The sequence below is a fragment of the Nycticebus coucang genome, chromosome 1 (assembly GCF_027406575.1).
Source record: "Nycticebus coucang isolate mNycCou1 chromosome 1, mNycCou1.pri, whole genome shotgun sequence".
Taxonomy (NCBI): Eukaryota; Metazoa; Chordata; class Mammalia; order Primates; family Lorisidae; genus Nycticebus; species Nycticebus coucang.
The window spans coordinates 111,845,557-111,869,706 of NC_069780.1; the positions used below are offsets into that span (position 1 = coordinate 111,845,557).

The 24,150-nt window shown below is 37.3% G+C and overlaps 1 protein-coding gene across 3 annotated transcripts in view; it reads left to right on the forward strand.

Moving 5' to 3' along the window:
* The window catches only part of SKIC3 (SKI3 subunit of superkiller complex), a 93,422-nt gene that overhangs the window by 21,234 nt on the left and 48,038 nt on the right, over positions 1 to 24,150 (forward strand). For all 3 annotated transcript variants that reach the window (XM_053586416.1, XM_053586425.1, XM_053586422.1), the window contains exons 8-24: positions 1,076 to 1,174; positions 1,292 to 1,400; positions 8,112 to 8,252; positions 9,113 to 9,214; positions 10,039 to 10,178; positions 12,385 to 12,471; positions 12,560 to 12,663; positions 13,250 to 13,376; positions 14,273 to 14,452; positions 14,766 to 14,890; positions 15,956 to 16,209; positions 17,760 to 17,862; positions 21,967 to 22,143; positions 22,226 to 22,370; positions 22,535 to 22,613; positions 22,699 to 22,760; positions 22,881 to 22,937. In XM_053586416.1, coding sequence (XP_053442391.1) covers positions 1,076 to 1,174; positions 1,292 to 1,400; positions 8,112 to 8,252; positions 9,113 to 9,214; positions 10,039 to 10,178; positions 12,385 to 12,471; positions 12,560 to 12,663; positions 13,250 to 13,376; positions 14,273 to 14,452; positions 14,766 to 14,890; positions 15,956 to 16,209; positions 17,760 to 17,862; positions 21,967 to 22,143; positions 22,226 to 22,370; positions 22,535 to 22,613; positions 22,699 to 22,760; positions 22,881 to 22,937 — 2,091 coding nt within the window. The remainder of the gene's footprint in view (positions 1 to 1,075; positions 1,175 to 1,291; positions 1,401 to 8,111; positions 8,253 to 9,112; positions 9,215 to 10,038; positions 10,179 to 12,384; positions 12,472 to 12,559; positions 12,664 to 13,249; positions 13,377 to 14,272; positions 14,453 to 14,765; positions 14,891 to 15,955; positions 16,210 to 17,759; positions 17,863 to 21,966; positions 22,144 to 22,225; positions 22,371 to 22,534; positions 22,614 to 22,698; positions 22,761 to 22,880; positions 22,938 to 24,150) is intronic.

Sequence of the window (24,150 nt, forward strand, 5' to 3'; positions counted from 1 at the left end):
GATAAAAATGTAAGAATAAGATTTCTATTTGTGTAATAGTGTGGTTTATGTGTGCATAAATTCAGTTGTGGAAAAAATTGAACAGTGACAAAATTAGGTAGCTTACCAATTTCTCTTTAATCATATCATTCTAATGTAGCCTCAGTATTTCCCATAATATATATTATCAGAATATCAAACACATACCAAAATATTATAAGTGAAATGCCTTTTTAGAATGTCTGCATTATACTTTTACATCAAAGAGAATTATACATCTAATTTTAAGAATTGATCTCTAATTGTTAAAAATAGGATAAAAGGGCTTTCAGGGGTTTATTATCACCTTGAATACTGAGTGTTCAGAAAAGAATGTGTCACCTATTATCCATTTGGGATAATTTCTTTATTATTTTTAAAAACCTGTTATGTTAGACTGTTTTAAGATAAATCTCCTTCTTTGAGAGATTGTTAATTTTATTAGAGCAGTAAACCTTTATGGCATATTTTCCAAAGAAAATTTGATGTTTTATGGATTTTTGTTAAGTCATGAATATTCATTTGAAAATGTAGAACATGGAACCAATGAATGGAATGACTTACGCTAGAGTGCTTGCTTTGGATTCTACTATTGTTCTTGCTCAAAACATACTTAGAAAGTTTCTTTTGGAATTGTCCTTCAAAATCATTTAATACTGCATAAGAGAAGTGATTTCATTATAGGTCCATCATATCTGTTTTCCTTTTACAAAAAGTGTATAACTCAGCTTCATAAAATATTTTTAAAGGTTGAAGATTACTGCCATTGCAGATGTTTTAAAGCATGTGCTAATGATTTCAGAAGAGATGTTTTAAAATGATGTGAGCAATAGCATCTGTACTAGTGTATAGGACGATACTCTGGCTGACCGCTTTGCTAGATTAATGTCACTGGAGTTAGGATGCACACCGGAAGTTACACATGCGTTTCTTTCCTCACTGAAAAGCTCAGGGCTTAGTTTAAAGGTGTACTTTGTATAAGCAGGTCTTACATATTAGCCGTTTATCACATTTATCATTTAAGTACTACAGATGATAGCTTTTTTGTTTGTTTCAGCTTTTAACTGCTTTTGAAAATGCACTGGACTTATCAGATACTGTTCCTAGTGAAGATCACCAAATCCTTTATAGGCATTTCATTCAGTGTTTAGCCAAAGTAAGTTGTTTTTTTAAATCTCTAATATGACTTTTATGTATTTCTCATTAGGAATGTGTTCACAAATACATTTTACTACTGCTGGAATTGAGTTTGTTTTGCTTTTATTTTTTCAAGTTTCCTCATGAGACTGCTAGGCTGAAGAAGGCCTGTGTGGGGATGATGAGCATCTACCCTGCTGTACAGTACCCGCTGGAAGTGCTCTGTTTACATTTAATTGAATCAGGTAATTTCTTACTTATCATATGTGTCCCAGCAGTGTGTGATTGTGTGGGAGTGATGCTGCTATCAATTAGAAAGTATTTTAGTGCCTACCATGTGTAAGGTCTTGTTTCAGTGTTTTGGGATATAAAAGGAAGTACAGCATGTAGTCTTTGTGTTTGGGAAGGCTGCTAAGTGCAAGAAAGTGCAGTGACAGGAAGTATGAGTTATTGAGTTCATTGTTGATCACTGAAGTCTTTTTGGTGGTGGAAATTGAGGGCAGTCAGGAAGTTGCCCTAGATATCAGATTAACAAGAGGAGGTGAAGGTACTCTAGATGGCATGAGCAGAGGTGTGGAGCTAGATGCATTTTTTAGGAATGGTAATAGTGGAAGGAATAACTAAGATATATTTTGACTAAGCAGTTTGGACTGTATTACATGTTGCCATGAATATTATGAAAAGGATTTTAGGAAAGTTTAACTTTCTTAGTGTTGATGTTATGTCATAGTATCACAAGTACACTGTTATAAATACTCTAACATTATAAAATAACGACGTTTTCTAATGCGATTTTTAATGAAACAGAGCATATTCCAGTTGGAGAGCATGTCACTGTGCATACTTCATGTTCTTGCATCTTCCTGTACTTTGGGGACAAGAGCAGGGATGACACCTGGCTTGCTAGGAGGTGTCAGACCTGTAGCTGTGGATGTCTTGTGCCCAAGGCTGGTGCCCAGGCAGTTTATAAGAGGTTGGCCATATTGTTTTTTCCTGCCACTTTCTGTCCTTTTTGTCAGTTTGTGCTAAATAGATTGCTTTTTAAATAATTTGAATATGACATATGACTCCTGTCCATGCCTATATTCACTTGAGGGGGACAAGTTCATAGAAGTTGTCACTGAAATAGAAATGATAGTACACACACCACTGTGGTAGTGATTGTAAATTATTGGGGAGCTTTACTTAGCCGTTCACTTTTTTTCACTTGGTTGCTAAATGAGCATATGCCTGGAAATGTCAATGAGCCTCACCTGTGTCCCAGTGGAAGGCTGAATGAAAACTACTGCAGGAGGTAACTGAGAGGAAATTCCTGGTGGAAACGACTATTGCATCCATTTTTTTCCTCCCCACTTCAGCTGTCCTTTATAAGTCCTACTCGTACTTTTTTTTAACCTGGTATCTGGAAAAAAACAAAAAGGCGTTACCTTAAGTCTTAGACATCTTTGTGACGTGTAAGCAGATCTTTTCCTTATTTTGAGTGAAAGATAGACTTAGAGGAGTACTTTTCATGATCACAAGGAAAGGAAATATTAGAAAGTAGCATAGCGAATACCTTCATGAGAAGGTAGCCAAGGCAATTCTTAGCAATAAAAACAAACAAACAGGCATCATTCTTCCAGACTTCAGGTTATACTACAAGTCCACACCTATCAGAACAGTGTGGTGCTGGCACAGAAATAGAGACTTAGGCACATGGAACAGAATAGAAAACCAAGAGATGAAACCATTTATTGAGTAGGGATTTTTTTCCCCCACTGGATGCTTTTGTTTGGTTATCGAAGATCAGATGGCAGTAAGAGACTGGTTTCATCTCTTGGTTTTCTATTCTGTTCCATGTGTCTAAGTCTCTATTTTTATGACAGAGACTTCAGTGACAATTGCAACAACACAAAAATAAATAAATGGGACTTAATTAAGCTGAAAAGCTTTTGGATATAGACAACCTTCAGAATGGGAAAAGATATTTGCATGTTACAAATCTGACAAAGGGTTAATAACTAGAATCTATGGAGATCTCAAGTTAATCAAGGAAAAAAAAAGAGTAAACCATTCCGTCTATCACTGGGCAAGAGACATGAGCAGAACCTTCTCTGAGGAAGACAGACGGATGACTAACAAATATTTAAAAAAAAAATGCACATCTTTCATGATCATCAGAGAACTGCAAATCAAAACTACCCTGACATATCACCTAACCCCAGTGACAATGGCCCACATCACAGAGTCCCAAAGCTATAGATGCTGGCGTGGGTGTGGAGAGAAGTGAACACTTACACAGTTGGTGGAACTGCAAACTAATACAGCCTCTTTGGAAAGAAATATGGAGAACCCTCAAAGAACTCAAATTAGACCTCCCATTTGATCTGCAATCCCATTACTAGGCATCTACCCAGAAGAAAAAAATATTATTTTATTTTTTTTTTTTTTGCAGTTTTGGCTGGGGCTGGGTTTGAACCTGCCACCTCCAGCATATGGGGCCGGCACCCTACTCCTTGAGCCACAGACGCCACCCGAAAAATATTATTTTATTATGAGGAAATTTTCACTAGTTTATCGCAGCTCAATTTATAATCACCAAGATGTGTAAACAACCTAAATGCCCAACAGTCCAGGAATGGATTAACAAGCTGTGGTATATGTACGCCATGGAATACTATTCAGCCACTAAAAACATGGAGACTTTATATCTTTTGTATTAACCTGAATGGAGTCTAAACACATTCCTCTTAATAAAGTATCACAAGAATGGAAAAGCAAGTATTCAGTCTACTCAATTCTAATGTGAAGCCAGTAGACAATCTAATGTATGCTCACATAAGCAAAAAAATTCAAGTTGCTGGGAGGGGGAAGGAGAGAGGTAGGAGAGGGGAAAAGGGAGGGGGATGGGTGTGCTGGCACTTCCTGGGCACAATGTAAGGGTATATGGCAGACCTCTTGGGTATGGGACATGACTAGGAGAGAGACTACCTAACAGATACAAACATTGCAACCTGGTTGTTTATACCCTTACATTAACCTAGAAAATAAGTAAATGAATGTTAAAAAAAGCAGGTAGGTTAAATAAAAGCAATGAAATCTATTTCCTCTCTATCTTTAGCCTCTAGCAGAGATATTTATTTAGCTAGTACTCTTAATAAGAATCAGTATGGAGGGCTGGGTGCCTGTAGCTCAAGCATCTAAGGCGCCAGCCACATACACTGGAGCTGGCGGGTTCGAATCTAGCTCCAGCCTGCCGAACAACAATGACAACTACACCCAAAAAAATAGCTGGGCATTGTGGTGAGCACCTGTAGTCTCAGCTACTTGGGAGACTGAGGCAAGAGACTCGATTAAGCCTAAGAGTTGGAGGTTGCTGTGAGCTGTGATGCCACGGCACTCTACCATGGGCGCCAACTTGAGACTCTATCTCAAAAAAAAAAAAAATCAGTATGGAGAAGAGGATTGGACTTGAAGCTGGAATGCTTTTTGTCCTTTTACATGTGACCTTAATGGTGTTATCACTGTTGCTAGTTTTTGGAAATACATAGAAAATTCTTCTCACTGACACTTGATTGCATGTAGAGAATGTCACCAGGGCTAAGTGTGAACATAGTCTTCCCAAATCTTAATTTGTTTTTATAATTGTGCTCCCAAGCTTTAGCAAAGGGAATACGTTGGGAAGGTTTACCTTATTTTGGAAATTGTTTGTACTTAACCTTTTGGAAACTGTTTTCATGCAGCTACTCACACTTAGCTTTGTCCAGTTTTAGGGACCCTACATGTGAATGATGAGTGGGGAAATGAGATGCATGACTGACTTCTTCTTTTCGTCCCTGATGGATTTTCTGTAGTGAGGGCAGTTTATGTAGCTAAGATAGTCTGTCATGAATTATGTTTCTGTGAAGGAAGAGAATTTTGACTCTGATAGGTAGAGATTGAAGATAAAATTTTAATAGCTATTTTTTTCTTTTATAGGATGGTAAAGATTTTAAATTTTATATGGTAATTACCTGTTGTTACCTATTTACAGACTAAGCCTTTCTGAATATTAGTTCATGATGGTATTTTTAAAAGATCATCACAATATTTAATGAACATCTACGGTGTATAAAATACCATGCTAATCTCTGCTCTGCAGAAGTTACCATCTAGTTACCGAGGCAACAGAGGCAGGGTATATATCTCATAAGGCTAATAATAAAAGTGGTGCATGGTATTAGCTATAGACCTGTGATTCTTAAAGTATGATCTCTGGAGTAGCAGCAGCAGCAGCATCAGAGAACTTGACCTCCTGAATCAGAAACTTTAGGGATAGGGTTTAACATACTGTGTTTCAGCAGTTCTGATGCCTAATGTAGACAGTGTCCAGTTTAGACAATCCTACTGGATAGAAAGGGAAAAGGCTACTGATTTGCTTGGGAGGAAATAGAATGTATGAAACTAGGCACATCTATTCTTGGAATTCATGTTTGTGGAAGTAGTAGTGAGACTAACAGAAGGAAATTCGTGCCTACAGCATGGTAGTAGTGGTACCAGAATTTTGCTCTTCAGTAGGTTCTTAATCTTGGTGATTCGAAGAATGAATCTGCGGACCACAGATCAGTGGTAAAATGGGATTTATTTGCAGAAAAGAATACAGAAGAGCTCCTGGCAGAGCGGGAAAACTCAAGTCAGGGGAGAAAAGCTCTGTGTGTGTCTGACTCTCTCCGGGCTCTTTGTCTAGGGGTATATATAGTCGCTCTCAGGTAATTACATTTAGCAGGGCTTGGTAGTTACATTTAGCAATGTGTCTGGGACATGTCTGGGTCGCAAATGAATGGCTACAATCCCTTTCATTCCCAGGCCTAGGAAATGGAGCCCCCCTGCTTCCCTTCCAGCCCGCTGGTTCTGCTGCTACTGCACCAACACTGCCAAGGTGGGGACAGCCGGTTTGCGTCCCAGCTCTACAAGCTGGCTGGGGTGCCACTTGTCCTGTACCACTATAGCAGGCTTCTGTCTTTTTTTTTTTGGTTTTTGGCCGGGGCTAGGTTTGAACCCACCACCTCCAGCATATGGGGCCAGCGCCCTACTCCTTGAGCCACAGGCGCCGCCCGGCTTCTGTCTTTTTTACTGGCTTACTAATCAAAGTAGTATTTCTTTAAATTTGTTTTCATATTACCAAACATTACTGAAGTTTTAATTCTTTAGCCATTATGAATTCTTTTATTTTTGGTGCTGATTTGGATTTTTAAAGCAGAATATGACATATTACTTATGGATCATAAATCTGGGATTGAAGAATTTGAAATATGTAAATTAATGGTATTAGGCAAGTGATTTGCTTTGGACATCTGGCTGAAACAGGGTTCTACATGTGGTTTGGGGGGCATATGTTCTATATACATATTAAAACATAAAGTTTTTATTCAGATTAATTTTATTCCCCACATTTATTGCTTCAAGTTGTAAGTCTGTCTAAATTACCTTTAAAGAATTTCCTATGTGATTGAACAATTTATTAAAGTGGCAAATGCTATTCTAAAAACAGATCACACTTTTATTTGTTTTTATGCTTTTCTTGGAATGGATATGCTAAGATTGAGGTTGGAGAAAATAGAAATAGAATGAAATATATAATTTTTTCTAAACTAAATTATTTTGCTCAAAGAAATTTGAAAATGTGGGCATTGGATGGTTATTTCATAAGTGTAACTATTAACTTATTTAGTGAGAGTTTTAGGAAAATGTGAAAATGTGCTGCTGTAATATTGCCGGTCTCTGTGCATGTCCCACTGTGTGCAGAACACTGGTCTCTGTGCATGTCCCACTGTGTGCAGACCGCAGGTCTCTGTGCATGTCCCACTGTGCACGGACCTCCGGTCTCTGTGCATGTCCCACTGTGCGCAGACCTCTGGTCTCTGTGCATGTCCCACTGTGTGTAGACCTCTGGTCTCTGTGCGTGTCCCACTGTGTGCTCTGTGCGTGTCCCATTGTGTGCGGACCGCAGGTCTCTGTGCATGTCCCACTGTGCGCGGACCACCGGTCACTGCGCAGGCCGCCGGTCTCTGTGCACGTCCCACTTGTGCACAGGCCGCTGATCTCTGTGCTCGTCCCACTGTGCGCAGGCCGCCGGTCTCTGTGCACGTCCCACTTGTGCGCAGGCCGCTGATCTCTGTGCTCGTCCCACTGTGCGCAGGCTGCCGGTCTCTGTGCACGTCCCACTGTGCGCAGGCCGCCGGTCTCTGTGCACGTCCCACTGTGCACAGATTGCCATTCTCTGTGCACGTCCCACTGTGCGCAGACTGCCATTCTCTGCGCACATCCTACTGTGTGCAGACCGCCGGTTTCTGTTCCCGCTGTGTGCAGACCACCGGTCTCTGTGCACGTCCCACTGTGTGCAGACCACCAGTCTCTGTGCATGTCCCACTGTGTGCAGACCATTGGTCTCTGTGCCTGTCCCGCTGTGTGCAGACTGCCGGTCTCTGTGCATGTCCCAGTGGGCAGCTCTCCCAGCATCCAGAAGTCCTCAGGTGTCGGGATAGTCCACTAGGTCTGGCTACCATGTCTCTAGCAGTTCATGCTTGTCCAGGGGGAGAAATTGATGAAGATAGTAATTTTTGACAGTACTTCCTTCAATTAGCAACCCAAATTGCTACTGCTGAATAAGAAGCAAGATCTCACAAGAATTAGGCCGTCTGGCTTAGCCTGCTGGCCAGTGGCAGTAGGTTTCTTGTTTAAAACCCTTGAGTGTGACTTCAGAGTCGGTATCCGTGGGTAAGATTGTTTCTACTTCCAATGTTTAAGAAGATGAAAGAACATAATTTTTTTTTTTTATGTTGCTGTTTTCTACGTTTCCTGGCCTACTCAAGTTTTAAATTCCTGGAATCAGGATGTAGGGAATGATGTATAAGACAGCTCTTGAGATTTATACGTGAAGGTTTTGGCGCTTAAAAGCTTGGTACATGTCTACTGATAACATTTTCTTTTAATTCCAGGAAGTTTTACTGATGAAGGACAGCAGTTTTGTTGTAGACTAGTGGAAATGGATCCAAAAAGTGGCCCTGGCCTCATTGGCTTAGGCATTAAAGCATTACAAGACAAAAAATACGAAGACGCTGTTAGGAACCTGACAGAAGGTAAATGTACAGTGTTGAGCGTGTGACCTGAGTTGTGATTGTTATTCAGTCAGTAGGCATTTGTCTTTGAGCCTTTCTTTAAGGATTGTATATCTAAGATGAAATGGAAAAAAGTGCCTACATACCCTGGAGTCTTCCTAGGTTTGGATTCTAAATCTGCTGTTCAGTCATTTAAACTCTCTGTGTCTCAGTGTTTACATTTGTTAATGAAGATTTTACATGTGTCTGAGAGTGTGTGTGTGTGTGTGTGTGTATCTCTTAGGTAAGACTTTCACTTAGTCTTATCGGGTATGATGTTTCTCAAAGAACCTCTATTCAAATTGAGATCTGAATGACACATACAAGCCAGGCATATGGATGAAGGGGATGTGGGGAAACTTTCAGCCAAGAGATGAATCTGTGAAATAGCCTGAGGTACGAGGAGATCTGTAGTTCAAGGACCTGCAGGCAGGTCACCAATTTGAGAATGAAGGGCCACGAAGTGAGTAGCCCTGCAGACCTTGTTAAGGACTTTGCACATTATCCTGAGAGAAGTGGGGGATCAGTGACAGGTTTCAATGAGAGGAGTTTTATACTGTGATTTGTATTTTTAGAAATCTTCTGGCTACGTTGTAGAGAATGCATTGGAGTAGATGGCAGGCCCTCACCGTTAATTGGGGGTAAAGATGGTGGTACTCTGAACTGAAGTGACAGAGATGGAAAAATGTTTGGAGAGAAATGGATGGGGGTCGGTGTGACTTTGTGACTGATAGAACAGGAGACGAGGGAGAGGGACAGGCTCTGATTTGGGGAGTGGATGGTGCCATTTGTCTCAGTAGTTACAGAAACCTTGGTTTTTGTGATGGTTTTTATTTTTTCAGGGTTAAAGGAAAACCCTCTCTGCACAGCTGGATGGTATCATCTGGCAGAAACTCAAGTCAAAATGCATAGACTTAAAGAAGCTGTTCTTTCATGCAATCAAGGTATTGTCGACACCTTTTGGGCTGACACATACGAGTGGCCAATGATACTTGTTTTCCTCTTAAAGGAGAAAGAGTGATTTTTAAAACCTAGGTGCTATATTTTGTATTTTAAATTGCTGACTAATTTAAATTTTATTGAGGTTAAATACATGCCAAATCTACATGTATTTCTACTAGTGTACTTTTAAACTGACAGTATTTATCAAAGGTTTCCTATGTTAGTAATTTTGACATGGTCAGTTTAGGCTTGGGTGGAGGTCCTCTGTCTGTACAACAGGGAAGTTTGTGGTATGTCCAGGATCTTTATGGGTTCTTAATTTCTCTAATGTAGACAAGGAAATTTTTAGGCATCTTGTGGCCTATTTGAGTGTGATGGGGTGAGGTGTGGGACAGGAAATCATAAAAAGTAATTCACTGTTCCTGATCTATCTTGGAACCTAGCCACTGTAATTGAGAAACGGTTCACCTTGGTTCATTCTAATTCAGCTTTTTTCCCCTTCCCGTATCCTTAATTTATTATATTCATTACAAATGCTTTGGCTGAATGTTACTCTTCATTATGTAGCAGATACAGACAGTCAGTACTGTGTTTCAGGAGGTTCAGTTTTACTATGTGCTGTATGAATCCTGTGTGTTCTGTTTGTAATTCAGATCTTTCCTTAAGGAATTCAGGGGAGAATTTATATTTAGCTTTGAATTATTCTTCATGTATATTGTTTTGGAAATTTATGCTTATTGTATATGCATTTTTTTGCATGTTATCATTAACAAGAAAAAAGAGAATGTTATGATCATCTTCATTTAGATGTCTTTAATTTTGTCAGCTCTGAAGAACGTAGATAATCTGGGAGTGTCTGGTAGCAGTCTTCATCAGAAGAATCTTTGTCTTCATTTGAAAGCAGAGGCTTTGATAAAACTCTCAGATTATGAATCCTCAGAGGAAGCACTTCGTACTCTAGATCAGGTAGTCTTATCATTGAGATTTTCCCTTCAACTTTAGTTTTAAATCAGTAAGGCAACAACAGTTCTCTCCCTACCACAAATACTTACTTACACAAATTAGTGCAGAGGTGTGAGTTCCTGCATCTGCACTGTTACAGGTTGTTCACACACTTGGGAACTCCTCGTGTTACTTGTCCTCTTGGTTAAGTACTTGGTGCTCTTCACCAGAGCCGGTTCCTGTCGTTAGCTTTTATTCTCTTTTCTTCTTTTTCCCTTCTTAGGTTATTACTACTTAATTATTATTAATTTGAGATTCTAAGTTTTTTCTTCCAGGAAGTGTTTGACAGATTATTGACAAGAATTTTTAGTAGCTTGTCAAGGACAAGGGCATTTTTCGTAGCTTCATTGTAGAGAAGGTTTTTTATAAATGTTTCATTCAAAGAAAGATTATTTAAGAATGGAACTGATGATTTTGGCTCAGGGAATTTGAAATCCCCTACTGAAAAAAAATGTAACTAATAATTTATAAATTATAATAGCATTGTGCCTTAAAGATTATTTGTCAGATGAAGGCTATTTTTCATCTAAAATAAAAATTATATCACTCAGCATATGGGAATGTTTTCAGGTTTTTAAAAAATCATTGTTTTGTATATTTCAAAGGGCTTCGCATTTAATATTATTTCTTTAAAATTAGAGCACTAGTCAGCATCCTTCAAGAATTAGTGTCTTATTGTGTTTTTTCTAAATGCTTACAGCATTTACAGTTTTTTTCCTTAAAAAATTAAGGAAATTTTTTTCCTTAAAAAAGACAAAATGAAAAGTGTTTTGGAGAACTGGAAGTGTTTAGCTCTGAGACAAAAAATGTACAAGATGAGCCCAGATCTAGCTTGTCCTGCTAGAAAGCAAGGAGACTGTGAAGGCGGCTGGGCATCTGTGAAAGGCTTAGAGCCAGCAGGAGAGTCTCACTGGCTGTGCAGGGCAACAGTGATTGCAGGCTATGGAAACACGTCAGATGTGTTTAAATCTGCATGTCCACGGTGATACAAAAAAAAATCAGCAAACATCTTTGGAAAAACAAATCTTTGGAGGATGCTAGGGAGACACCTGGAAAGAATCAAAGCATTTATCCTGCCCTTCCTGCATGAGTTGTTCTTCAGGATAATCAAATAATTAGGGTAGGAGAAATTTCTCTTTGAAGTATTCCATCTAATAATAGAGGGAATGATTAGAATTAGAAGATCACCATTTGGCAATCCCTAATGAATTAATAGATACAGGCATTGAAGATTAATAGCACTAACATAACTGAAAGAAAGACAGTATTCTTGCCAAAACAGCAAACCTGAATCAGAGGAAGCTTCTAGACCAGTGGTTCTCAACCTGTGGGTCGTGACCCACAGGAACTGTATTAGAGATCCGTGGCATTAGGAAGATTGAGAACCACTGTTCTAGACCTAACTACTAATTTATAGAAAATATGAGGGATCAAGGAACATTGTTAAATACTATGAGAACACATTCAGCAAAATCTAGACTGTAAGAAACTGAAATATAGGCCATATTTTTTAACAGTTAAATTGTGAAAGAGAAACTAAAAGAGATGGAAGGGAACTTTGTAGGTTAAGAGAGGCTTAAAACATGGCAGTCAATTGAAATGTATCTACCTTAGCTGGATTTTGATTAAAACAAATAATTGTTGAAATATTTTATAAGACAACTGGGAAATAACACAGGGTGTCCATAAACCTCATGTGCAGTTTACAGCATGCAACTGCTCTGCACCTTAGCTTTGTGGACACCCTGTATTGAGGGTGTGTCATTGTTTTTTTGTAGGCATCATAATGGTAATATGTTTGTTATTTAAAAATAAACTTATGTTTTTGATATAGGTACTGAAGTATAACATGGATGAAAAGTTATAATATCTAGGATGTGTTTCAAAATAATCTGAGCAGGAGTGTGGTAAAATGGGTACACGTGTATTTTCTAGCTTGGTGATGCATACATGCAGATTTATTATAGTGATCTCTCTGTGTATATGTTTGAAATCTTCCCTAATTAAAAGGTTAAAAACAATGAAAGTGTTAGTAGTGATAGAAATTGGGATCTCTGTGTCTTTATTCTATTAAGACCCTTTTCTTCTATGGTCATTCTTTAATTAAATCAGACATTGCTGTGGTTGTATTGAAGGAGATTTATAGCAATTATTTACAATTATTTTCTAGGTCTCTAATGCAGATAATATCCCTGGACTTTTAGTTCTTAAAGGCTTGGTCTATCTGAACAAAGGTGCATTAGATGAATCTACAAAGGTTGGTTTTTATATTCAAACTGAGCAGTTTTTAAAAGTTAAATGTGTTTTTTGTTTGGATATGGTATTGACAGATATCTGTTTTCTAGATTATGGAAGACCTTCTCTCTTCTTACCCTGACCTAGCTGAAGTTCATGCCCTTGAGGGTTTGATTCTTTTTACCAAAAAGAATTATCTACAAGCAGAAAAATGGTAAGAGTATATAGATTCCTTATATGTCCATTAGTTCATTACATTTTTCATAAATTCAGAATGAGTGGGCTTGATGAAGATTCAGTTATGTAAACTCTAAGTCATACTATTTTTTTTTTTTTTTTTTTGTAGAGACAGAGTCTCACTGTACTGCCCTCGGGTAGAGTGCCGTGGCGTCACACGGCTCACAGCAACCTCTAACTCTTGGGCTTACGCGATTCTCCTGCCTCATTTTTAGAAATGTATGTAGCATGTAGCACGTAACTATTAAAAAAATCTGTGATGGGTTTCAGATCTAATTAGCTGATCATAACGTTCAGTAAGCAGTTATAAGACTTTGTATATGCTCTGAACACTTAGCACGTGGCAGTGCGGAAAGGCCATTGTGCTTTTTTAAGCTTCTCTTCTTCAAAAACAAATCATTTTTTTCTCACCAATCTACATCCTAAAGTAGTGACTTTTTTCTGTTTTGGCATCCTTGCATCGCTCAAACTTTGTTCCAGCTACGTCTCCTGGTTTTATGTGGGAGTTTGTGTGTGTGTGTACTTATTTTAAGATTCCTTCTTACTCCCCTGTGGTGACTTAGTTTTCAGAGAGCACTTGAGAAAGATGCTGATGTTGCTGCATATCAGTACCAGCTTGGCTTAACATACTGGTTTATGGGTGAAGAGACAAGAAAAGATAAAACGAAGGCTCTTACCCACTTTCTGAAGGTAACACAAGTGCTGCTATCCAATTCTTGGGTGAAATGGCCTTATAAATAATTATATGCTACTTATTTAAACATACTCTTAACTGCTATTTTTTTTTTTTTTTTTTAAGACAGAGTCTCACTCTGTCACCCTGGGTAAAGTGCCATGGGGTCATAGCTCACAGCAACCTCAAACTCCTGGGCTCAAGTGATCCTCTTGCCTCAGCCTCCCAAGTAGCTAGGTGTGCTCCACCATACCCAGCTACTTTTTCTGTGTTTAGTAGACATGGATCTTACTCTTAAGATCTTACTCAGGGCTTAAACTACTGAGCTCTAACAATCCACCTGCCTCAGCCTCCCACAGCACTGGGATTACAGGCGTGAGCCTCAGTCCCTGGCCTTAACTGCTATTTGTGATTTATCTTTCACACATAAGGTTTTGCAAGAATGTTATGTGCATTTTCAAGGAAAAATTTAAACCATAAAATGTAAAAGTTACTTTTTAAGAAATACATGTTACAGAAAATAAGGCAAAATTCTCTTGGGAAAACATTACGGTTTTTAGGTAATATCCATTGTAGTTAAGGGGCATGTCAATCTAGGTGTTTAGCTTATTTTTTTAAATGTTTAACATGTGTAAGTCTTGTATTCTTATCTTGATTGATAAGAGCAGATTAATAATAGTTCTATCAATAATTTCACATTTCTTTTACCAAAGAAATTATACTTCTGTTTACTTTAAGTACTGAGGACCAGCTTTCATGTCTGTTTTCAATCTTACATTAAAGGATATTTTGGCATATTTTTTATATTTAATAGATTTGTTTCCTTTTTTAATTTGTATATTTATCTTTAGTATTTTTAAAGATATTCACAAAATAAACTTTTAATATCCCGTTATCAATATTTATTTCAAAGGCTGCAAGACTGGATACATATATGGGCAAAGTTTTCTGCTATTTAGGTCATTATTACAGAGATGTAGTGGGAGATAAAAACAGAGCCCGTGGTTGTTACAGGAGAGCCTTTGAGTTAGATGACACTGATGCTGAATCTGGAGGCGCAGCCGTTGACCTGAGCGTGGAGCTTGAAGATATGGTATGTCTAATAACCACTTTGCCTTTTTGTTTTCTAATCTAGAGTATAAATGAAAATATTTTTACATATATGTACTTGAAGGTTATTGTTTTTATTTCTCCTTGTAGATGCAATAAAATATTTTTGCTTCTCTTTATAAATACAGTAAAATTTCTTTTCATTGGCAGATATGAAATTATTCCTCACTTAATTGTTGAAACTGTAGCTTGTTATATACTGATATAAGTTTAAAAAATTAGTAGTGGGAACACATGGGTGTTCCATATTTTTATGATGTTTGATATCTCTAATAATAGTATTTTCTTATCATTAGGAAACTGCCTTAGCTATCCTAACAACAGTAACTCAAAAGGCAAGTGCTGGAACAGCAAAATGGGCCTGGCTTAGGCGAGGACTGTACTATTTGAAAGCTGGTCAACCTTCTCAAGCTGTGGCTGAGTAAGGCTCCTTGTTATATTTAAACTATGTTAGATACCAAGTTGGTTCTCTAAATTCCTTAAGTTAAACTTCATATGTACCCAGAATGACCCCTTACCAGGTTGCATTTTGAGAAAAGAAAAAACAAACGTTGTTTAGAGTTGATTGGTATTTTATTGTCTACAAGGGAGTTAAATGCTGTTCTGTTATTGAGGAGATAGCCAGTCTAGTGAAGTCAAGTCTTAATGCTGTAGGATCACAAGTGTAGTATGTTCTCAGTAGAGATTTAAGTAGTATAAGCAGTCCTTGGGTTATAAACAAGATAGGTTCTGGAGGTTTGTTCTTAAGTTAAAATTGTATGTAAGTTGGAACAGGTACATTTACCTATTACCGGGAATAGCCTCTGTTCTTAAGTGTGAGTCAGTCAGATGTCTGTAACTTGGGAACTGCCGTTACTGTAAAGCTGAGGTCTGTGTCTTTGTTGTTCTGACACACATTGTTTTGACATTTGGCAGCTTGAAGGGCATTTTAAAGTAGTTTTAGTCATGTGCTTTGAACTGTATTTAAGGGTAAATAAAATGTATTTGCATTGAGATAAAGTTGTTTTCTGATTTATGTTACTATGTGGAATACAGGCATTTTAAAATTTTCGTGGAATTGGAATTTGATCAGAATTTTAAAGCATGCCTATTGTTTCTGCATTTCAATTGTGATACTCCTGTTGCTAGAAGGTTGGTGGCAGGGTTTATATACTGATAAGGCAAGCCAAGATGTACACCTGTCCCACTCGGGTGGAAAATGGAAAACTGTAGTTCTTCTAGATAATCAAGGACAGAAACTTGGGTCAGCACTTTCCCAATAAGTATTATATTCTTATTTATTTTGAAATTATAATAAAATTTCTTAATATTAAAAAAATTCAAGTCATAAAAGGAACAAGTTTACCTGCTTTAAATAACACTTTTATAAATAGAAGGAGTCATAGATGTATGCGATTCCATTGAGTTATTAATTTTGTTATTTTCCTTTTATGTGTGGAAATAGCTGTATTACTTCTTGTTCTCTTACTGTTTCTTGAAACTTTAGTTTACAGGCAGCCTTGAGGGCAGACCCAAAGGACTCCAATTGTTGGGAGTCACTAGGAGAGGCGTACTTAAGTAGAGGTGGCTATACAACGGCCTTGAAATCCTTCACAAAAGCCAGCGAGCTGAACCCAGAATCCACATACAGCGTGTTTAAGGTTGCAGCAATACAGCAAGTCCTGGGCAAATACAAGGAGGCAGTAGCTCAGTACCAGCTGATCATTAAAAAGACAGAAGATTACGTGCCTGCTTTGAAAGGTAATTTCTTTTTAATAGCTTCTTTGACTTTTGTAATACTGAAGTATAAAATTCTTGAGTAAATTTTCTATCTAAGTATATTAAATAATTCGAAAAGGACGTTGTCAACAGCAATCATCCGGTATGAAACTCTTATAGTATAGTTTATGTGGATTTGAATATAAAAAGATCAAATCTTGTTTCATAACAGCTAATGAAAGTACTTTGATAGATATTTAACTTTTAGACAGCACTATACCTGTTGAGTCTAAAAATGGAAGATTTTAGATCTTTCTAAAATAAGAATTTCCTGGGCGGCGCCTGTGGCTCAGTTAGTAGGGTGCAGGCCCAATATACCAAGGGTGGCGGGTTTGGCCCTGGCCCTAGCCAAACTGCAACAAAAAAATAGCTGGGTATTGTGGCAGGCACCTGTAGGCCCAACTACTCAGGAGGCTGAGGCAAGAGAATCGCTTAAGCCCAAGAGTTGGAGGTTGCTGTGAGCTGTGACACGACAGCACTCTACCAAGGGTGACAAAATGAGGTCTGTCTCTAAAAAGTAAAAATAAGAATTTTCCTGCTCTTATATTTTAATAATTAATTCACTATATCCCAGAATATCTTAGTACCTTTTAATTACTTTGAAAGTTACAGAAGCTCATTTGGAATTTTTTTTTTTAAACTTTAGAGGCAACTTGCCTTGTTTTGTAATGACCTGAATTGATTTCAGTTTTTCCATAGGTTTCCCTTTTATACTGTAAATTATTTTTGGTGACACAAAGTAAAACCCATCTATAATCTAAATATTTTGTGATTATATCTGACCATTTAAGAAAAGGCTAGAGTTGATTGTGTTCATTATATGTGCTTTCCCTCCCATTTCTTTATCCTTTCCAAAAGGATAAGGATAGTTTAGGACTTGAAATCTTTAAGAAAAAATTTTTTTTTACAAAGCTCTTTACTCGAGAGAAGGGGAGCTCACATTTATGAAGTCTTTATTAGGCACTTTAGGAAATCACTGTTTCATTTAGTTCTTAGTTTGATAGAAAAGGTCAAGTTTAAGTCTCAGTTAACAATCATTAGTAAGTAGCAATATGATAAAGAGTAGCATTTGGTCGATGTCCTGGTTTTTGAAGCTTAGGTTTTCAGAGGTGGTTGACTTGCCTAAGCCAAGGAAATTCTTAGGGCTCCGTAGGGAGCGTTACATAACTTTCAGTGCATGTGTAATTCTTTTTGTTGTTGTTTTTGTTGTTGTTGTTGTTGAGACAGAGGCTCACTTTGTTGCCCTTGGTAGAGTGCTGTGGTGACACAACTCACAGCAACCTCCAAATCTTGGGCTTAAGTGATTCTCTTGCATGTGTAATTCTAACAGAGCCCTTCCATTTGAATTCTTGTCTTCCATTTGAATACTAAAAGTATGCAAGATCATGCTTAAATACGATTTTGTCAAGTACCATTAAGTTTTATTTTTTTTGAAAGTGGCTTTAGAATAACACCAGTAAATCCATTTGAAATTCATTTAAAATGTTTGCTTTATGTGTTTTAGTAACAACTACAAACTTACCTGATTCTAGGTCTGGGCGAATGCCATCTTATGATGGCAAAAGCGGCTCTAGTTGATTATCTTGATGGGAAGGCTGTAGACTACATAGAAAAAGCACTGGAATATTTTACTTGGTTAGTATTTTTCTTACTCTTTAATGTGTTTGTTTTCTTAATATTGTAATAAAGCCAAATTTAGAAAACCATTTTATGTATTCTGTTAGATATCACTGTTATTCAGAATGTCAATCATAAAGAATGATAGACAAGCTAATTCCACAACATGCACCTTGTGTTAGTTGTGCACTTGGGGAATCAGACACAGTGTCCAGGGCTCTCAGTGAGGGCTGTCTGCTGGGTGCATGGGACGGTGTGAGAGGGAGGAGCAGCCTGCTGGTGGAGCAACAGCTCTGACCCCACGAGGCCCAGAAATGAGGCTATTGCTACTTGGAACTATCGGAAATAGGGCTTCAGGTGCATAATATTCTTAACATTCAGCGATAGAGGCCTATTCTAGGTTTAGTGGTGGGGCTGAAGGTAAGGGAACATACACAGTCTGATTACCCTGGAGAGAAACTGTGCAGGAAAAAAGTGAGGTGTCTGATAACAAGAAAAGAATCAGAAAAGTTTGAGTAAATTTGGCATTTTGTAGAACTATGAATTCATTCGTTAGAACAGAAGTGGTATTTGTGCTAGATGCCTTTAAAAAGTCCACAATTAAACATCTTTCTTGTGCTTTCCTTCCTTCCTTTTTAAATTTACTTTCTCTGTTTTCTGTAACACATTCTGTTACAGAATGTGTCTCTCTTTTTTTAAATTTTGGATAAATATAAGGGTACATACCATTAGGTTTCATTGTTTGTGTTTGTTAGGAAAAGTCCAAGTTGTAATTGAGCCCTGCGCCCAGGAGGTGTGCCATGTTCCGGACCTTGTGCCTATTAGTGGCAGCTTACTGAGCCCAGGCCCCTCCCCACCACTTGAATTTAATTATGTTTTTCCTGACATGGAGGCCTGTCATTGTTCATCTACTAGTTTCAACCAGAATTGCTTTACATTTGAACTGAATATGAAATAGAAACTTAACACTCTTTTGTCTCACTGAATTTTATTACTACTTTTGTGTGTCACATAATATAGTTCTTTCCAAAGAAGTTACCATGAAGAGGGCATGCTTTGTTAGAACTGGTGTTTAGAGTAAATGTGAACTTGGGATGGTAATACTTTAGCTATAAATACTACTTATCTGAGCCTAGGAAATTTTATTCTGGGTAACATGTAACACAACCAATTATAATGTGCTAAGTAAAACTTAGAGACCCCCAAATTTATATTTATTCTAGACTGAAAAGGAGTTCATACTAGCACAGTTATTGTGTAAGGATGATAGAAGTCATTTCACTTTACAGATATTTTTTATTGAATTTAAAAGGAGATAAGAGTTTAGGCTTATTAAAATTGCCTCAGTTTCACGTTCTTTTCCTATTTTCCATTTTATGCTATCAGTTTTGGAAATTTTTCTAACACATTTAGGCAAGGGAACTCCAAACAGTGCTGCCTTTCCTTCTGAGTCTCACAGTGAGCTTTCAGTCATGATTGCAATAACTAATATCACGTGTGCCTGTGGCTCAAAGGGGTAGGACGCCGGCCCCATATGCCAGAGGCCACGGCTTCAAACCCAGCCCCAACCAAAAACTGCAAAAAAATAAAAAATAAAAAAAAACTAATATCATTTATCAAGAAAACATTGAAACTGATTTTGACTGAACTCCATGAAAAGAAAAAGCGTGAAACATGCTTCCTCTGCTTGCCCATCTGCAGAGCAGTTGGGAGAGCTGGTTACTGGGCGTGGCTGAAATGGAGTTGTAGCTTTCATTTCTAAGATTTTGAGATGAGAAAAATGAGAAGAAATACATAACTGAAATTTTTTTCATTCTAAAAATAAGTGCCCTCTATCACCCTAATTAATATTTTACTTACTTTTGAGCTTGTTTATTCAATGTGATCATTTTTTTTTTTTATTAATTTTGATCTCGGAGAATGAAAATCCTTTTGGCCACCAAATGTATTTGATACATTTTCTAACCTTTAAAAATTTGAACCGTGTTAGTCCGTTTGCTGCTGCTATAACAGAATACCATAGTCTGGGTAACAAATAATAAAAGTTTGGGGGTTTGGGGTTTTTTTTTTTGTTGTTGTTTGTTCGTTTGTTTGTTTTGAAGAATGTATTTCACCTCCATCCAGGATAATACAAAAGATGTGAAGTCACCATCTTCTTATGGCTGAATAGTATTCCATAGTAAACATATACCACAGTTTGTTAATCTATTCCTGAATTGATGGGCATTTAGGTTGTTTCCACATCTTGGAGATTATAAATTGAGCTGCAATAAACAGTAAAATGATTTGTTTTCTTCTGGGTAGATACCTAGTAATGGGGTTGCAGGATCAAATGGGAGGTCTAAATTTGAGCTCTTTTAGGATTCTTCATACTTCTTTCCAAAGAGATTGTACTAGTTCGCAGTCTCACCAACAGTGTAGAAGTGTTCCCCTCTCTCCACATCCACACCAGCATTGGCAGTTTCGGGACTTTGTGATGTGGGCCATTCTCACTGGGGTTACGTGATATCTAAGGATGGTTTTGATTTGTATTTCTTTGATGATTAGGGACGATGAGCATTTTTTCATCTTCCTTAGAAAAGTTTCTAATCATGTCTCTTACCCAGTGATAGATGGGATTATTAGCTCTTTTTTTGTTGATTAATTTGAGTCCTTTGTAGATCCTAGTTGTTAAACCTTTGTCAGATTTGTAATATGCAAATATCTTTTCCTATTCTGAAGGTTGTCTATTTGCTTTGGGTTTTGTTTCCTTGGATGTATAGAAGCTTTGAAGCTTTTCAGTTTAATTAAGTCCCATTTCTTCATTTTTGTTATTGTTGTAATTGCCACAGAAGTCTTCTTCATAAAAATTTTCCCTAGGTCAACATCGTCAAGAGTTTTTCTCACACTTTCTTCTAAGATTTTTATTGTTTCATGCCTTAGATTTAAATCTGTTATCCATCTGGAATCAGTTTTTGTAAGTTGGTTCAAGAGTTGTGGGTCCAGTTTCAGTTTTTTACATGTGGTTATCTAGTTCTCCCAGCACAATTTATTGAATAGGGATTCTTTTTCCCGGTGTGTGTTCTTGTTTAGTTAATCAAATATCAGGTGGCTGTAAGAAAGTGTCATCTCACGGTTTTCTATTTGGTTCCAAATGTCATTGTCTCTATTTTTGTGCCAATAAAAATTGTTTTGATTACTATGGACTTGTAATATAGCCTAAAGTCTGGTGGGGTGATGCCACTGGCTTTGTTTTTATGACTAAGAATTGCCTTGGCTATCCAGGGTTTTTTCTGGTTCCATATGAAATGAAGAACTATTTTTTCCAGTTCTTCAAAGTATGATGTTGGTATTTTAGCGGGATAAAAGTTTATTTGGCTCACTGTTCTGGAGACTGGGAGCATAGTGCTGGCACCTAGTGAGAACGTTCCTGTGGCAAGAAGGTGGAAGGTGAGAACTAAGACAAAGAGAAATGTGACTAAACTTATCTTTTCTTGAGGAGCCCACTTCTGTGATAAAACGAACCCATTTCTGAGTTAACAGCATTAATCTGTTCCTCATAACCTAATCACTTCTTACCTGTCAACACTGTTGCACTGAGATTGAGTTTCCAACACGTGAACTTTTGAAGGACACTTTCAAACTATAACATGAAGAAAGGCCTAAAAGCAAAAACCTTCGTTTACAGGTGTCACGTAAGAGAGTTACCAATACCTTTGTCATTGCTTAGACAAACAAAAAGAGTATAGTTAATACAATTTAATAGTAAAAGTAAATTGGTCCCGAAATTTTATTTATTTATTTATGCATTTATGTATGTATGTATGTGATTTTTCCTACTTCCAACACAAATAATAAACAGTACAAAAAAAAAACCAAAACCCTGTAATATTTCTGGCACTTGACTTAAAATAATCAGTTCCTTGCTCTTTGCCTTCATTCTTCTTATCTTCCTATTTGAGAAATAATATGATATAATTCAGTTTGGAGAAGGTTGGGAAAACACAGTGCTTAAGTAAGGAAGTAGCTCTTAATTAGGATTACATGCACAATTTTCCGTTTTAATTGTAATTCACAATGAGGGAGATAAACTCCATACTTTTTGGAAATAATTTATAAGAATCACACTATTTCTTTTTTTAGGGCTCTGCAGCATCGGGCTGATGTATCCTGCCTTTGGAAGCTAGTTGGGGATGCTTGCACCAGTCTGTATGCTGTCTCGCCATCTAAAGTGAAGGTTAATGTTTTAGGAGTCCTTCTAGGTCAGAAAGAAGGAAAACAAGTATTAAAGAAAAACGAGCTCCTCCGTCTTGGTGGAAGGTAATTATAAACATTGCCAGTTAATGACATTAAAATTGAATGAAGACATTAAAGCATAACACTCGTTTTTGTATTTCCATAGGTGTTATGGTCATGCATTAAAACTCATGTCTACGTCTAATACTTGGTGTGATCTTGGAGTTAATTATTATCGGCAAGCCCAGCACCTAGCAGAAACAGGCAGTGACATGAATGATCTTGAGGAGTTACTGGAGAAATCTTTGCATGTATGGTTTTGAGAAATTTTTTATAAACTTAAAAAAAACTAAGTGCTTTTCCGAAAGATGGTTTTGATAAAATGAATACTATAGTGTTTTCACATAAAACTACATTTATGTTGATACAAATGCTGCTGTTCTAAGAATTAAAAATTAATTTAACATCTTTTCAGTGTCTGAAGAAAGCAGTGAGACTCAGCAGCAGTAGTCACTTACACTGGAATGCTCTCGGCGTGGTTGCGTGCCACAGCGGTGAGACTTGAGAAGGACACTCACTTCAGTATTTTTTAGAAGATTGTGTGTTTCTGGTAATAAAGTTCAGTTTCCTCTTTTCCAGGTATTGGAAATTATGCCCTTGCTCAACACTGTTTCATCAAATCAATCCAATCAGAACAGATTGTGAGTGTTCTGTGTGTCTTTGACAAACAACTTTTGAATTTAGTGTTACTAATTTTCTGAGACTTCCAAGTAGACAAAGACCTAATTTAAAAATCTATATGTACCATGTGTGTTTTTCAGAATCCTGTTGCATGGACCAACTTGGGAGTGTTATACCTCACAAATGAAAACATTGAGGTAAATGTATTGTCTGCGTTCTTCATGTCTGATCTCTTCAGAGTAGCTCACCGTCCTGTGGAGAAACGCTTTGCTCTCCGCCTGTTAGTTCATTGATGACATTCCATTTATTATGTTGAAAGCAGATGTATGAGATTTATTTTCTATGGCATTCAAGAAACTGCTTTTAACGCCAGTTATGTTGGTTTTTCATTCAGAGATTAAAATAATTCTTTTATAAATTAATTGAGTATATTTTTATCTATGCACATGTAATGGAAGCCCCTGTATCAAGTGTGTTGGGTGGGTGAGATAAGGGAGATAATTAGTCCTCTCTAGCACCTTAAATTTAAACTTTCCTTGGATGATTTAAATTTTTGCTTTAGCAGATATTAATCCCTTTAAATACTACAGTGTATTATATTGTACTTAGGCAGCTTTCTAGGTTAGAGAATTGAAACTAAAGTAACTAGGAGCATGCTTATAGGTCATGTTTGGAGAATTTCCACAAATCTGTAAGTAATACCACATCTGAACTGTTTTGTATTTCAGCCAGCATATTGAACCTGAACCTTTTAGAAAAGCTTTCATAATATTCTCAGGGATACATTAAATCACTGCAAAAAAAGAAAAGACTGGCTTTGGAGGATTGTAAATAGATTGAAAGAAAATATTAATTTAGATTTTAGAATGTATGCTTTTTTTAAATTTAAACAAAGCATTGTGTTAGTTAAGCTGGGAATGAAGTTTTGTTATAGCATGGCACCATTGTTGCCCATGAGGTTACTTTTTTAATGAGAAACATAAGTCTGTTTTCTGTTACACCTAGATCACTGAGCAAATAGGAAACAGTATCTGATAAGATTTTTACTATAGCATGAAGAAAAGCACGTAAGTTAGTATATGCAGGTGCGCCGTTTCCAGAGCATGCTGACTGCGTAGTGCAGAGTCCCGCTGTCCACCAGTCTTCCTCTAGTGGCAGATACATGTCTAAGTCTTCATTAGTTATGATTTCTTATCCTCCCAGTTAAGCTGAAAGGGAGGGGAATACATACAACCTTATTTAATCAAATTAACAGGTAGTAAATGAATGTGTGATTGGTTAAAAGCTCTGCCGACCATGAGGTAGACACTTACATTGCCCTTTTCGCTGGGAACCAGAACTCCCAACCTGCAGAGCACTCTTGCCCCCAGGAGTAGCTGAAACACTGCTTTAAGCATTGCTAATTGTGTT